Here is a 16,688-nt window from a genome sequence, read left to right as displayed (position 1 = left end):
ATCAACGCAGTCGAAGAAAGCTACCAATCATCAAGAGCAGAAGCATTGAAATTGGATTTAACAAAATAGCTCAATCAAACCCAAATCAAATCCCAACCAATTAACATAATCTTCATGCTTAATAATCACTGGGTAACATAAAAACACAAGGAGAAGCTAATGATTTCAACAAAATAACAAAAGCCTCAAAATTCCATATAAACCCTAATTTTCGGACCTAATCAAAATCCCACAAATCCTTATGTTTTCAAGCTTCAAATCTAATGGGACGCAAATGGTTTAAAACCATCAGCTGTTGCCTGTTGCAGCTCCTCAATTGCAAGGAAACTCATCTGCACCACCACTTTATCGTTGTCCAGTTCAACTCTAGCATTTAAAAACTTGCACACTTCAGTTTTCACAAGGCCACTGGTAGTTTTATGTTGTGCTCTCCACGTGAATTCTTGGGTGAGTTTTTTCTTTTGGAAAGAATAATTATCTATGACAGTATTTTTCAATATAATTAATGTCTACACAATATTGAATGAAGTCCGGTACCTGTAACTAACACAAGTTTTATCAATATTTTTAGGGTTACATACTATTCCAGTACATGTGGTTTGCATCAAAATTTAATAGCCACCTCGGTTCTCAAAAATATCGCAACTGGTACATGTAGTAAGCCAATAAACCTACTTGGTACGTTCGTCAAGATTCCGTTAGGGTCTTTAACTGAATGTCATGTCACCCTTACACATGGACGCCACGTGGCACCCACGTGTAAGGGTAACGTGGTGTTCCATTAAAAAATCTAACGAAATCTTGACGGAAGTACCAAGGATGTTTATTGACTAACCACAAGTACTATTTGCGATATATTTTTGAAAATCTAGGTGGCTATTTGATTTTTGTGCAAACCACGGGTACTAGAATAGTATTTAACCCATTTTTTTTATGGCAATCCTGTTAAGAATGGTGGGATTAATATTGCAAGCTCCAATTGGAAAAGTTCATCTTGCAAAAACTTCACATGGAATTCAAAAAACAGGGGTACCACAAGGGGGGTTATGTTTTTTTTGGGAATACTTTTGTTTCCATCATTTTACTTGCAAAGATTTGGACTGTTTGCTTACAGTTAAAATCATATGTAGATCCCAGAAGTCTCAGTTTCATCATATGAGAAATGCAAAGAGAAAGCTTGGGTTTCCTAATGAACACCAGGGTAAAGGTTTGTGGTTTAATATCTTGCTGCTAAGCTATGTGTAAATTTCCTCAACCCCCCTCAAAAAAGAAGGTTAAAGTTTTCTTCCTTTTTTTTTTTTTTTTTCTTAAGAGGTGCAAGTTATAACTTGAATAACATAATTTGACATGATTAAGAAGAGTACATACAGTTCATCAGATTAGCCTCTGTTAGAAAACTTTTCAAAGCATCTAAAGAGTTGTTTCGACAGTAAGCTGTTGTTCTACAAAGATTTTGTGAGTTTTAATGTTGTAAAGTTCTTAAGATCAGTATATAGCTAGGCTATGGCTGTAGATATGGAAAAAGGGTTGGGAGAAACTCAAAAAGTTGCTGGATGATTTTCTTGGCAGCAGTTATATATAGGGTTTTAGGGGAGACAGTATTAAGTGTAAACTATAGGAAAAGGTAAGAGGAATTAAAATCATAGAGCTACTATTCTAGACTGTTAATGTGAGAAAAGTAGTTTTCCGCGTGTCTAGGGATCTTTGCCTCAACATGATGTAAAATCTTAACAAAGGAATGACATGACTTGCTTATAAGTAAAATCTGAACAACTTACCAAGATCCAGACTATAGATGAACTCAGTTGGAAAATGGAATGGAATGGAACCTGGTATTTCATCCCAAAATCTTAACAGAATTTCAGTTGGAAAATGGGGGATGAACTCACTCAGAATCTGCAGAAGACAAATTCTTCTTTAAGAATTTTGGAGTCAACCTGAATCAGGAGAACAATTAATTATTGTTGATCATATCATCATCTAACAACAACCCAATACAAAATCCCTCAATAGAAACTCCACCCTTCCTGCATAAAGGTGGAATTTTGCACATCTGCTTGCATTATTGTTGATCATATCATCATCAAACCACAACTCACTATATTTTCCCTCGTTTTTAGGATGATGTTTTTGATGAAGATGTTTCAGCAGATCATGCAGTAGCTGCTAATAAGAAACTCCACCCTTCCTGCATAAAGGTGAAATTTGGAATATCTGTGTTGCATTTTATATACATTTTGTATCTGTTATTTTATATTGGTATACATATTTGATCACCATGTCATGTCAGCATGTGTAGTCACATACAACACGCCGTTTTTGTAAGAATGTCGCTAAACTTAATGTTTTGTTTCTTAAGCGTCTCTAAGCTTACTTGCTCCCATGTTCTTGGAATCGGCAAGCCTGCATGTGTCTCTCTCTTGAATGAATGGAAAAATTGTGCTGTTAGAAATGTTGAGGCAATTAATATCTACATCATGGATCATAAAGTCCTTTTTTTTCTGGGGTAAGTTGAAGTTCATAGGTCAGAAAGTTGATACATTAGAAAAGTAGGTTATTCACACCTCATTAGTATATGTGTTTTGTTAGCATTATTATGATGTTTTTTGCTAAGCTAAAGGGTTGAGTTGTGGTTCACTCTTGTGTACTATAAGCAAGCCAGCAGCCAAGTATGTTACTTATCTGATTCTTGATAATTTGTGCTTTTTGAACCATACATATTTATATAGTGCATTTAAATTTATATTCTTTTGGAAATTTAGAATTTAAGACCAAATTGGGTTTGCAATGTCAGTCATTTGAGCCATAGTAAAATACAAACAACCTTAGCAATGGATTTCAATTTTATATGTTGGGAATATCACTTTCTTAGAAAAATCACATGTTGGTTCTTCTTGAAATAGGCTGCCTTTCTAACTTCTTAACACATCATATCATTGCCTTGGACAAATTGCTAGTCAACTGGAGGTTCTGGTGATCGCTTTAGAGGGCATTGCCATCGCTGTTGTGCGGGGCGGGATCGAACACAAATCTTGAGGCGGCATTAGCGACGGCAGCGTCAAGGGTTTAGCGTTGAACAAGGCCGGGGCGAAACCAAGATTTCTGATCTAGATAAGTCAAAGTATAAATGAGGGGTTAAATTTATTTTTAATAAGGATCTAGCCTAACTATATATATAAGAAAAATTGAAAACCAGAGGGAGTCATGGTCCCTCTTTGTCTATAATACATGGTTCCATCCCTGTTGCCGAACTCCACACGTTGCAGCGATCTAGTAGATGAGGGCCATGAAGCCCAATTGCATTTGGATGGGTTGGGTTCTGCAAGTGGATGTGCTGACGTGGTCAAATTTTTAGATAACATGATCTAGAGACACTAACGTGATAATTAATGACATGTAATTTTTTAAATGACTTTGACTTTTTTATGTGCCATAGTCTGCCATGCCCCATTATGTTGCGTGTTTTTTCTCTCTCTCTCTCTCTCTCTCTCTCTCTCTCAATTGCGTAACGATTAATAGCTTCTAGAAAATCTCTCATTTTCTTTTGGGTCATCAAGACTATACACCCACTCCTTCCTACGTGTTGTCATTTGGAGGCAAGACAGAAAATGAGAGGAAAAGTTATCATTTCCTTTATTTTTAATGTTTTAAAGAAATAATAGAAAAGAAAATGGAAATAGGCATCACTCCTTTATTTGGTTAACAATAAAATTTTATGTTATATGAACAAAGAAAAAATGTAGAGAAAATTATTAAAAGTTGTTATCATCTCTCTTCAATTTCTCTAATATAGGCTTTGTTTGTTTTGATGTAAAATATTTTATGTCAAAAAATGTTTTCAACTAAAAAAAGATTTCCTGCAAAAATTTTCTGATGTTTGGCGCGTATGAAAAATCATATATATTTTTTTTATATATTTTTTTTACATTTAATCATATTAAACTTTAAATTACTAAAATGTCCCGACCAGGGCCTGGCGGTGAACTGACTGGGTCCCACGAGTCCCAATCGGGTCCAAGTGGAGTCCCAACTAGGTCCTGGCAGTCTCTTGGTTGAGTTTTGGCAAGTACCGGCAGTGTTCTAATCGAGTCTCGTGCGGATCTCAGTCGATTCTTGGGCAAGTCCCGACAGTGTCTCGTGTGGGTTTCGGTCAGGTGCCGATGAGTCTTGACGAGTTCTCGGGCGAGTCCCGATGAGGTCAATCAATTTGAGAATGAGATGTTCAAACTCGAAAAATTGTTTACAGTTTCAAAAAATGAAAACTATTTTCCAAAAATTAGAGAAGAATTTTCAGTCAAGCAGAAAATATTTTCCGTTAACTATTATTTTACGTCGCACCAAATATTGAAAAATACGAAAAAGAAACAAACGGAACCTTCAAAAAAAATATAAAAAAAAAAAAAAAAAAAAATTAAAGTCCATTCAATTTCAATTAGAGAGGAGCGCTTAGCACTCCTCCCGCCTCTCTAGGCTCCTCTAACCTCCATTGTTCTATTCCATTTCTCTTCTCCCCTATCTTCAAATCGCACTACCTCTCGACATCCCTCTAATTAGGGGTAACAATTTATATTCGTGTGTTGAGTTTGGGTAATATTGAAATATGTGTATAAGATTATATATATCAACTTTAATTCGATCTATTTAATTAAACCGGTCTTTTTATTTTTTTTCTTTTTTCTTTGCCCTTTTTCTGTTGTCCTTTTTGGCCTCTCATTTTCAAAGTGCTAGGAAATTTGGCTTGAACGATCACAATCCATATCTACAACGCATTTATGGCGCATTCTATTCATGACAGCTCAACTTGAATAGTCTCTCCCCTTAAAGTCAAATATCTCATTTTTATTGCCTTAATAGAGTTTTTTTTTCCTTCTCCGATTTGATAAGTGTTTGGAATATCCCAGTGCACTTTTTGGTTTTATATGGTTATTCACATGAAGAAAAAGTGATGGCAATTGGCAACTGTTTTCTTCTACCACAGATATTAAATTTATTTATTAATAAAAAAAATAAAAATTGAAGGGTAATTTAGTCTTTTTAATATTTTTTGTTATGGTTTAACAATAAAAATTAATAGAAGTGATCAATTGCATTAAATTAAAAGTTTAAGGAAAAAAATTGAAATTTTTTTAAATTTAAAAGGTCTTCTCAAAATGTGTAAACTGACTACTTTCTTTTCTTTTTTTTATCATCAAATTGAAAAAAATGACCAAATTGACACCATTATTTCAACGGACTGACTTTTGCAATTCCGGTAATAGAAACTTCCATTAGACAATAATTTACGGATGTGAAGAAAAGAATAATTCGCTTAGAAAAAAAAAAAAACAAGAAAGAAGAAAAGAATAATTCTTTTATAAATTAAGTGGTAGTTCATACTTTATAAATAAGTAATACTAGATATCACATTTTTATCCCTCAATTATTTTATAATATTGAAATGATAATCTCAACTAAATTTTAAATTTTTTCTTTTTAATGGTGGCCGATTCAAAAGGTTAGTTGGGAGTCTTGAAACTGTTACGTTAGCCTTGTGAGATAAAAATATATTAGTGACCGACTGGGGGCTAGAAGCCTAGAGCAAGCCATGCCCCCTCCAGCCCCCTCCATGAAATTTTTTTTTTTAAAAAAAAAAAAAATTGCTCCTAAAGAAAAATCTAGCTCCCTTCAAGTTAACTTCTTAGTTCCGTCTCCGTATCTAGCATTATTCTTTATAAAAATGAGTGTCGACACATCAACTGTTAGGTGGTAGTCCACATTTTGGTTGTTGACATGATAAACAATATGTGATCTCTATGTCATGTAAATTTTAACGACTGGCATGACAAATGTTACTTAAAATATTACATCAGTCTGTTTAAAACTTGTAATACAAGCCGAAATATCTTTCACGGCATTGAAACAAATTTGCCTTTAAAACCCTTTACCCAAGCTTTGAACCCAAGTATGAAAGCATGCGTGAAGAAAATTCAAACACGTTATAGGAGAAGAAAATATGTCTCCTCTGTATATGAACTAATTAACATTGATAAAGACTTCAATCCCAAATTGTGGGTTGGATTTGGAATGTGCAATGAATGCGTTTTTTTACTTTTTTTTATTTATTATTATTGTTATTTATTTGTTGTATGTATAGTGTGGTGACTTTAATTAATTGTATGCTTTGACGCTCCTAGATTTCTCTTACCAAACACGCCATCTTTCTTTGAAATAGTCATACTTCATCTAATTAGATGGTGGAACTAAGGTTTGGCATTTTAGTAGCCTTATATATGCATCTCTTACCAACATGCCGTTTTTATGGGTCTATCTGTCCTGATAATTTAATGTGTTGAGCTTACCAGCTCGAGTAAGTAGACTCTACAACTCCTTTTTCTTAAACTGTCCAAAATTTCTAAAAAAATTGAACAACATAATTGTAGGGTATCCCTATCCAAGTAGTTTTATCACTATTGAGCTAAAGTTTTCTTCATATATATATATGAGAAGCTTCACACAAAAAAACGCTTGAATAGTGATGCGCTTGGCATAGTATCATTGCTAAACGACACTGATAGGTGTCATTTTCAAAGGAAAACGACACCTCTTAAAAGTGTCGTTTTGTCGATGAAACGACGTCGCCTAGTTAGGCAACATCGTTTCATCTACGACGTGCGCCACCATTTGAAATGCTCACGCATGTGTCACTATTGAAACGATGTTGCCCATTGAAACGACGTTGCCCCACTGGGAGACGTCGTCTCAACATGACATGACGTCATAGCAAAGCTTATGTCAATTGTTAGAAAAACCATTCTTACATTTTTCAGTAACACCTATTTATTACCTAAAATGACTCTAGATTTACTGTTGCCGCATTCACTTAGATAATTCTAGTTTATTTACCCTTAAATCAATAAAACTTAGGTTGTAATTGTCAATGTGACAAGAACAATATTTTTTCTTTATTTAAAATAGCTATCAACATTTTAGGAATTCTTTAAGGCTATATCTAATACTGGTTTTGATTTAATTAATTTATTTTTTTGGGTTTGAAAATGTGAGAAGTGATTTTTTGTTGGGATATATATTTGAAATTATTTTATGTTTTGGGATTGTTTGTTAATGATTTTGAGAAAACTGTGTTAATTTATTTATTTTGAAAACAGAAAAATACTTTTGAAACAGTTATCAAATGAGGCCGGCCTGTTATAATTAAATTATGACAAAGAATTATATAAAAATAATAATAAATAATTAATTGGTGCAATTTCAAGAATATAGTTTTAAGGAGATGATTTCAGAATATTTAAGGAGCTAGTTGATAAAAGAGAAAATTAAAATGACAAAAACTTTGATGGATCTGTGGGTGGTTGAAAGTCTTTATTATTTTATTGATAATATTTAAATCCACATACATTGTATTGACCCATTGGGTTTCTATTAATTGTTTCCCAATTACTACGAATCTATAAAGTCAACAAAAGCCTCACATTTTAGTTTCTCACTCAAGTTCAATCTAATTGGAAAAAGCAAATAAATAAATAAAGTCAAGTTCAATCTCAAGAAATATATTAATATTAAGACAATTACCTTATTACAATTAATCATTGTGGATATGAAAATTATTAACTATTAATTGATGAATTTCTTCACCTTTTGTTTCTCCCTTTTTTCTTTTTTCTTTTTTCAAAACAAAAATATTAACGAACAACCCAAAACACAAAAGCTTCATTTTTAAGGTTTTGCTAAAAGTGCGTTTTGACAATTTTTGAACCCTTAAAAGTGCTTTCAATTTTTTTTACCAAACGGGTAATTTTTCTTCAGATGAACTTTTTCAGTATTAAATACACTTTTAAGCCTATCAAATGCATACCCAAACAAGCTCTTGGTGAATAGAATATGATCATTTCCAGTACCAGTGAATTGGATAATATCCAGTTAGTTATAATGGATGAGTATTTTTGTCTTTTTTTACCCTTCTACTATAACTAACTGGATATTATTCAGTTCAAATGAAATGAAGATGATCCTAATTCTTAGTAAACATCCTTTGATTTGAAAATTTTCTTACACTAAAATACCTTTTGGTATTCATATAGAGGATAATGTACCTTTAGTTAATTTTATTGGCTTATAGTTAAAAGAAGCTAGTTGAGTGTCTGACTTGTAATGATTTATAAACAATAGAGTGGGTGGACATTGATGCAATTGAGATTTTGGGATTTAGTTAAAAAACAAGATAAAAAGTCATGATTTTTATTCTTATAACTCATAGTTTTAAGAAATAATAATTAATTATATGACATGAAATGGACTTGGCTAATTAAGAATTAATTTTAATTAAAAAAAAAATATAGGCGTAAAAATCAAAGAAAAGTGGAGGGTAAAGGTGGAGAGCAGTTATGCCTATCTTTGTCATTAAATGGAAGTTACTCCAAATACAATCTAATAAAGAAAGGGAGACATCAAAGCCGGCTTAGCTTTAATGACTTAAAAGTACAAAGTAAACAACACCATAATGAAAAGGAGAAATTTCTTTATTAAGGATTTTTTATTTTTTATTTTTAAATGAACGTAAGTTCCAGATCATTGGAGAACACAAATTTAGAAAGAAAAAAAAGTTTTGGAGTCGGTAGCATTTCTCATCATAGATTTTTTGTTTATTAATGCTTTTAATAAAGTGTTTTTTTATTTATTTATTTTTAAAAAATCAAAGAAATATTAATAAACTGAGTCGTAATCAATTTTTCTAAATGGGGAAATAAAACTATAAAAGACACTACTGCTTTGATGAATTAAAACATGATTTATGAAGCATGGTGCATGGACACCATAATTAAAAGACAAAGACAATTATTAAAACCCCCCCAACCCCCCCACCCCCCCCCCCCCCCCCCCCCCCCCCCCAAAAAAAAATTACCAGAAAAAAAGGAAGAAACAGCATGACAATTTAGGCTGAAGAAGCCAAAGTTCTGTTTCACAGATTTCAAGTTTTCCAAAGAGGGAAATGGTAGACACTCTGGTCAAATCGGGACACCCAATGGGCATTCAAATGTGAATACAATTTGATTATTCTAATCGACAGCAGACCTTCTAGAATAACAGCTCTCTCTCTCTCTCTCTCTCAAGTTTCAGACTTTTCCATGCACAAACATACGGAATTTCGATCTCTTTTATTTTATGATTTTTGATGCGTTTGCTGTCGCCACCCATTACGACTTCTTCCCCCATTTCTTTGCAGTCGACGCCCTCTCTCTCTCTCTTACAGCGCCTTTGACCTTTTACGATTTCTTCTTCTTGGTGCCTCAAAAACACGCTGATTCGACCATTTCTGTGGCACAAGAAAATCGCCTTCAAGACCACCCTCTTCTCTCTTCTCACATATAACTCTCTCTCTCTCTCTCTCTCGGTCTGTCTAACGTTCCCTGGAATAGAAGCAAGCAAGCTCTGACACCCTCTGTTTTGCACATAGCAAAGGTCCTTCCTCTCTTACTCTGGAATTCCTGTTTGTACAAATTGTATCTCACTTGTCAAGCTGAATACTTTACTGGGTTCTTTTTCTTTTTCTATTTTTCTGTTCATTTCTCATGCGTATACAGCTCTTTTAGTTCTGGGTTTTGCTTGTTTTATTCAATTTCTGTTGCTGTTGTTGTAAATTTTGTAGCATTTGGTTGAAATCACCATCTGGGTATTTCATGAATTTGTTGATTGTTGACTCTGTGCAGCTCAAGAGGCCTCTGATAATCAGATCATGGCCTCTGAGCGTCCCCTTTTGATCCCATCTCCTAGAATTCCCAATACCCAAGACCTGTTGACTCTGCCCGTCTTTTTAGATCTAACAAAGCCCAATTCTGGCCGCCCTGGGTCGTTTTCCGTGATGGAATCCAAAAACTCAGCTGAGACTTCCTTTAGTGTAGAACCCAATTTGAGTTCCTCCTCCCAACGAAGTGTCTTTTCCATTCAATCCAAGACTTCCGCCGGAAATTCTATTAGGGAAGGGGGTTTTGGTGATTCGGGATCGAAGCCGGTGCGATATGGGTCAGGACGTCCTGATTCCGAAGCGCTTGCTATGTCCCAGAAGGAAATCAATGACGAGGATGCGAGACTGATTTATATAAATGATCATGGGAAGACAAATGAGAGGTTTGAGTTTGCCGGGAATTCGATAAGGACTGGAAAGTATTCGGTTATTACATTTTTGCCAAGAAATCTGTTCGAACAATTTCATAGAGTTGCATACATATATTTCCTTGTAATTGCTGTGCTTAATCAGCTCCCCCAGCTGGCTGTTTTTGGCCGGGGAGTTTCAATTTTGCCGTTAGCCTTTGTGCTTTTAGTCACGGCGGTTAAGGATGCATACGAGGACTTTAGGCGGCATCGGTCCGACCTGATTGAGAATAACCGGTTGGCATCTGTTTTGGTTAATGATCAGTTCCAACCAAGAAAATGGAAGGATATCAGAGTTGGTGAAATCATCAAAATTCAGGCAGATGAAACAATTCCTTGTGACATGGTGCTTCTCTCCACGAGTGACCCTACTGGTGTTGCATATGTACAGACTATTAATTTGGATGGAGAGTCAAATTTGAAGACTAGGTATGCAAAGCAAGAGACCCTCTTGAAGATGCCTGATAAGGAGAAAGTTGGTGGGCTGATCAAGTGTGAGAAACCAAATAGGAATATTTATGGGTTTCATGCAAACATGGAAATTGATGGGAAAAGGCTGTCTCTTGGACCCTCCAATATTCTTCTTAGAGGATGTCAGATCAAGAATACTGAATGGGCCCTTGGGGTTGCAGTGTATGCTGGTAGGGACACCAAAGCTATGCTCAACAGCTCAGGAGCTCCATCTAAGAGGAGTCGGCTTGAGACCCATATGAACTTTGAGATCATCATCCTCTCTGTGTTTCTTGTTGCTTTGTGTACGATTGTCTCCATCTGCGCGGTTGTTTGGTTGCTGGGCCACAGGGAAGAGTTGGATTACTTACCTTATTACAGAAAAGCTGACTTCTCATTTCAGGCGGATGGAGACTATAACTATTATGGTTGGGGATTGGAGACTGTGTTCACATTCCTCATGTCAGTTATTGTTTTCCAGATCATGATACCCATTTCACTATACATTTCCATGGAGCTTGTCCGGATTGGTCAGGCTTTCTTCATGATCCGAGATTCCCAAATGTATGATGAGGCATCAAATTCAAGATTTCAGTGCAGAGCGTTGAATATAAATGAAGATTTAGGACAAATAAAGTATGTATTCTCTGATAAAACTGGTACACTTACAGAGAACAAGATGGAGTTTCAATGTGCAAGCATATGGGGAGTAGATTATAGTGGTTGGAATTCACAAATTGAGCAAGACGAATACTTTGTTGAAGGTAATACTGTTATTTTTTTGGTAAATTAATCTATAGCATTTGTGATTTTCTTTTCACGTTGCATAACGTATTCATCTAATGTTTGCCTTACTTGGTGTCAGTTGAGGGGAAAGTTTTAAGGCCAAAGATGAAGGTGAAGACTGACCCGGAGCTTTTACAAATATCAAGAAGTAGAACTGATGCAAAGGAAGGCAAACACGTCCATGATTTCTTCCTTGCATTAGCAGCTTGCAATACAATTGTACCTCTTGTTGTAGACACATCTGACCCTACTGTGAAGAGGATAGATTACCAAGGGGAGTCGCCAGATGAACAAGCATTGGTATATGCTGCTGCTGCCTATGGTTTTATGCTCATAGAACGAACCTCTGGCCATATAGTTATTGATATTCAAGGAAAAAGGCAAAGGTAATTAGATGTGCTATTGTCAATTTATTCCCCTCCTCTACAGCACCACTTCTTCTGCTACAACTCTTACAATGAACACCACCATTGTTAAAACAGCTTTAAAAGAGTGGCTGCAATTATTTTGGCTACTTTTGTTTTATTATTAGGAGAAAATTTGGTTTGACCTATTAGTGGTTTTATAATTGTTAAAAATCCACTCGTTTTTCCACTTAAATAGTTGACATTCAATTTTTTTTTTCTTTTATTTTTGTCATAATCAATATGAAAATGAGAGAGAAGAGAGTGGCGTGTGGTGGTTGGAATCATTTGTGAAGCTAATTGATATATATATATATATATTTTCAACTAGTATTGACAAAATATTTATGGTAAATATGACTGGTGACAGTAAACTCTGGGGTGATAATGGTTGCAGTGGTTTAAGTAGGCATACTTGATTACTCTTTCAAGTTATTCTCTTGTTATATTCATAGGTAGCTTGTTTCAGGAGATATGACCTTATTATCTCTTCTTTTGATGAATTTTCTCATCATGGGCAGTGCAGGTTTAATGTTTTGGGTTTGCATGAGTTTGATAGTGACCGGAAGAGGATGTCAGTTATATTGGGGTGCCCTGATAACAGTGTGAAAGTTTTCGTAAAAGGTGCTGACACAACCATGTTTAGTGTGATAGATAAATCTTCAAACAAGAATGTAATACGTGCAACTGAAGCCCATCTCCATGCTTACTCCTCACTGGGTTTGAGAACGCTTGTTGTTGGGATGCGGGAACTGAGTGCTTCAGAATTCGAGCAGTGGCACTCTTCCTTTGAGGCGGCAAGCACTGCTTTAATTGGTAGAGCTGCTTTGCTTCGAAAGGTTGCTAGCAATGTTGAAAACAATCTGAGCCTGCTGGGTGCCTCTGGTATTGAAGATAAACTGCAACAGGGGGTGCCAGAAGCCATAGAATGTCTGAGAACAGCAGAGATTAAAGTGTGGGTTTTGACTGGGGACAAGCAAGAAACTGCCATATCAATTGGCTACTCCTCCAAGCTCCTGACAAGAAAGATGACCCAGATAATAATTAATAGCAATTCTAAAGAGTCATGTAGAAGGAGTTTAGAAGATGCCATTATTATGTCTAAGAAGCTCAAGACTGTTGCTGGGGTTACAGACAATGCTGGAGGAAGTTCTGAAGCTGGTTCAACTCCGGTGGCCTTAATTATTGATGGTACCAGCCTTGTTTATATTCTTGACAGTGAACTTGAAGAACAGGTCAGTGCTTGCAAATGCAGTGTTATTTATTTATTTTTCTAGTCCTTGGTGATATCTTGTATGCTGATGTGGCTTACTCATCTTGAGTTGCAGCTCTTCCAATTGGGCAATGAATGTTCCGTGGTGCTATGTTGTCGGGTGGCTCCATTGCAAAAGGCTGGAATTGTTGCCCTTGTGAAGAACAGGACTTCTGACATGACGCTTGCCATTGGGGATGGTATGTTATCTTATGCTCCCAAAAAAATCGAAAGATGTAGAAAATAAATTGCATCTTTTCCTGCTTACATTTTGATGTTTATTGTTGACATTTGACTTGGATTGCTAATAGGTGCAAATGATGTTTCAATGATCCAAATGGCTGATGTCGGAGTTGGAATTAGTGGCCAAGAAGGTCGACAAGCTGTAATGGCATCAGATTTTTCGATGGGGCAATTTAGATTCATAGTTCCTCTTTTATTGGTCCATGGGCATTGGAATTACCAGCGGATGGGCTACATGATATTGTATAATTTTTACAGGAACGCAGTGATGGTTTTTGTTTTATTTTGGTGAGTAGTATTTTGGCACTTATATATGCTTGATTCTTTCTTCGTATATAATGATCTTGTTTTCCTGAATATGCTATCTAATTGAGGTGGTTAAATCTGTTGGAGATTTTTGTGCAGACCTTAATAGAAGTCTTTGCCTGAGTGAACTATGCTTCAGCTTTCTCTCAGTCTCCCTCTTCAGCCTGAAGGGGAAGAGAGAGAAATTGTTTTTCATGGTTGTGTTTCAAATCATACTTACTAGGTTTTTTATTGTATATTCCTCTTCAGAAAAAAAAAAAAAAAAAAAAAAAAAAAAAAACCTATCTTTCAGAATCTGGGTGGATATGTGGGTGAAATGACACTTTTGAACTAGAATTTATAGAAGTGAAGATAATTGGATTTTGATCCTTCTTTGTGGTCAAACCTAGATTTGTCTCCAAATTATCATATGTTTTTATAATTCAAATTTGAATTACTATTTAGTCAAGTGAATGGAATTGAACTTGTACATAAAGAATATGATTAAAAAAAAAACTTGCAGTTTAACCTAATTATGCCCATAGCCTATGCACTATTTCCATAATGGGCCTGCCTACTATTTCCGTTGGTAATTTTTTTCATGTGCTGTGCAGGTATGTGCTCTTTACTTGTTTCACCCTTACAACTGCAATCAACGAATGGAGCAGTGTGTTGTATTCAATAATCTATACTTCATTGCCCACAATTGTTGTTGGAATTCTTGATAAGGACCTAAGTAGGGGGACTCTTCTAAAGTATCCTCAGCTTTATGGGCCTGGGCACAGACAAGAGTGCTACAACTCAAAGTTGTTTTGGCTAACAATGGTTGACACTTTGTGGCAAAGTGTAGCTATCTTCTTTATCCCTCTCTTTGCATATTGGCACAGTACCATCGATATATCAAGTATGGGAGATCTTTGGATACTTGCAGTGGTGATTATGGTTAATATACACTTGGCCATGGACGTCATCAGGTGGACTTGGATTACTCATGCAGCCATTTGGGGATCTATAATTGCGACTTTCATTTGTGTTATCGTCATTGATGCTATACCCTCTTTAATTGGTTACTGGTGAGCCCTCTTATCTTATATGTCACATTAGTTCCTTCTTTCTGCAAGTAGATAATTAAAACTTAGACTCTTTTTGTTCAAACTATGAAATACAGTTGCAAGCAATTGCCTGCGAAAAGCTATGTTTCTTTGCATGTGTCTGCATTTCAACTATGCCTGTCGCATTGTTTTTTTCCTTCCCAATAGCTGTGTTTTTCTGATAAGCCAGCATCATTATTGGCTCTTCTCTTTATTTAGTTAGGTTTGGAGAGGAACCCTACCCTCTCTGATCCATTCGACACGTGCAATTTCTTTTTCAAATGAAATTAAGTTAACACTGCAAAAGGGGATACCTGTGTAATCCACCTCGTGCTAGGGTTACTAGTTCTGTTTTAAAAAATTGATAGAGCTACACATTATCATGATAGCAATGGCTGAATTCACATCGTAGCTATTCACAACTCCTAATGCAATTCATTCTGAACTAAAGCTTCACACAAGAAAGCCTTAATCCCAAAGTACTTGGGGTTGGCTACACGCCATTCGGCTTTATGTGAATAATCCATTCCAAAGATCTATGCTCTTTATTACTCCCAAATTCCCAGGAGCTCACTGTCACAAATCACCCATCCACTACTTCCAGGCAACAAAATCAGAAACCTTAATGGTGGTTCTGCAAGTTTGCATAGATAATTAGAAATTTGTGGAGTAATCTTTAATCGAGTAGAGCTTGACTTTTTAGAGTAAATGGAAAATAGCACTTGCAGTTAGTTAAACGGCTTCGTGTGTTAGTCACCTGTCAAGGTCAGGATGCTGATTCTGCAAATTTTCTCAATTTTTCTGACAGCCTTGATTGATTCAAGTTCTTTTTATAAATTTGCATGTCTCAAACACCCTTTCTTTGTTTCCCTTGGAATACATTCGCAATTATGGCAACAACTTGAAGAACCTTAGACTACCCTCAGGCCAAACAAAAACCCCAGACTACCTACCTTAGCCCCCTATGTCCTCTCTTTTGTTTATACCTAATGGCATCTTCTGACAAAAAAGCTGGCAATCTTAAGCTTGTAATTAATCATGTCATTCCCTGTCCCCTTAGAGTAAATTACTCATAAAAAAAAAAAAAAAATTATAAAACAAAAAAAGATGAAGTGTCTTCATGCATGAATGTAGAATGAAAAAATCTATTAAAATTGTGATATTGGTTTTTCAATAGAGACTAATGTGCAACTCCAATATTTGCAGGGCATTCTTTGATGTCGCGAAGACCGGAACCTTTTGGTTATGCTTGCTTGCGATTGTCATCACAGGCCTAATTCCTCGATTTGTTATAAAGTTTATTTGTCAATACTACAGCCCGTCCGATGTTCGGATTGCAAGGGAAGTTGAAAAGTTTGGGGATCCAAGGGAGTTTGGAGCTGTACAAATAGAAATGAATCCTATTCTGGATCCTCAACGGAGATGACAAGGTGATTTTGTTCCTTTACTTTTGTAAAGTATCCCTATTCTTTAGGCTGCTTCAGAGTAACTCTCTTGCGTGCCGGATTTTAATTATTTGCTATCCTAAGGATAGAGGTTTTTTTCTTCTTTTAGTAGTGTATTTTGTTTTGCTGTAATCACCAAGAGTTATTCAATGTAAATTAGCATTGTCTACTACAGAGAAATTAGACACTTTTGTTACATGAAATTTACTATTAGGGTTTGGTACCATCTTCTCCTTGTCTTCCCTTGATGAGTGGTAGACTAAAAGTGTAAGCATCTCATATCATTATTATCCAAGTCCATTGTGAGAGAGATTTTGGATTTTGGATGCTTTCTTTCTGAGATGAACTTCCACATGTATCTTTTTATGCTTTTTATACCATAATTATGATGCCATTTCACCATAATAATTATGATGCTCCCTCCCGCTCGTAAAGTTTTAAATTTTTGTTGAGTAGGTGTCATCATAGCGCTCTCCACAACTATCTATATGAGATTCGTGCAATACTTAGGATATTGCATGGAGTGCAATAATTGTAATTTGAGTAGTAGTTCATTTTAAATGAACGTTTCATATTTTACCACAAC

The 16,688-nt window shown here is 35.6% G+C and overlaps 1 protein-coding gene across 1 annotated transcript; it reads left to right on the top strand.

The window, feature by feature from the left end:
- The first annotated feature begins 9,055 nt into the window (after nt 1–9,055).
- ALA1 (aminophospholipid ATPase 1) lies at nt 9,056–16,424 on the top strand. The gene is made up of 7 exons (XM_059605363.2): nt 9,056–11,360; nt 11,462–11,768; nt 12,313–13,021; nt 13,115–13,238; nt 13,350–13,569; nt 14,181–14,639; nt 15,864–16,424. The coding sequence occupies exons 1-7, from the start codon at nt 9,731–9,733 to the stop codon at nt 16,081–16,083; spliced, it is 3,669 nt and encodes a 1,222-aa protein (XP_059461346.2). The 5' UTR covers nt 9,056–9,730; the 3' UTR covers nt 16,084–16,424.
- Nucleotides 16,425–16,688: the final 264 nt, after the last annotated feature.

The sequence above is a fragment of the Corylus avellana genome, chromosome 2 (genome assembly GCF_965113065.1).
Source record: "Corylus avellana chromosome 2, dhCorAvel1.hap1.2, whole genome shotgun sequence".
Taxonomy (NCBI): domain Eukaryota; kingdom Viridiplantae; phylum Streptophyta; class Magnoliopsida; order Fagales; family Betulaceae; genus Corylus; species Corylus avellana.
Note: the sequence above shows the minus strand (reverse complement) of the source record. Positions and strands in the feature narration are given on the sequence as shown.

Bases quoted from the DNA above. Each gene is read 5' to 3' on its own strand.
- ALA1 (XM_059605363.2), top strand. From the start codon at position 9,731: ATGGCCTCTGAGCGTCCCCTTTTGATCCCATCTCCTAGAATTCCCAAT. The intron at 13,022-13,114 runs GTCAGTGCTTGC...CTTGAGTTGCAG, and splicing joins ACAGTGAACTTGAAGAACAG to CTCTTCCAATTGGGCAATGA. The intron at 14,640-15,863 runs GTGAGCCCTCTT...CAATATTTGCAG, and splicing joins CCCTCTTTAATTGGTTACTG to GGCATTCTTTGATGTCGCGA.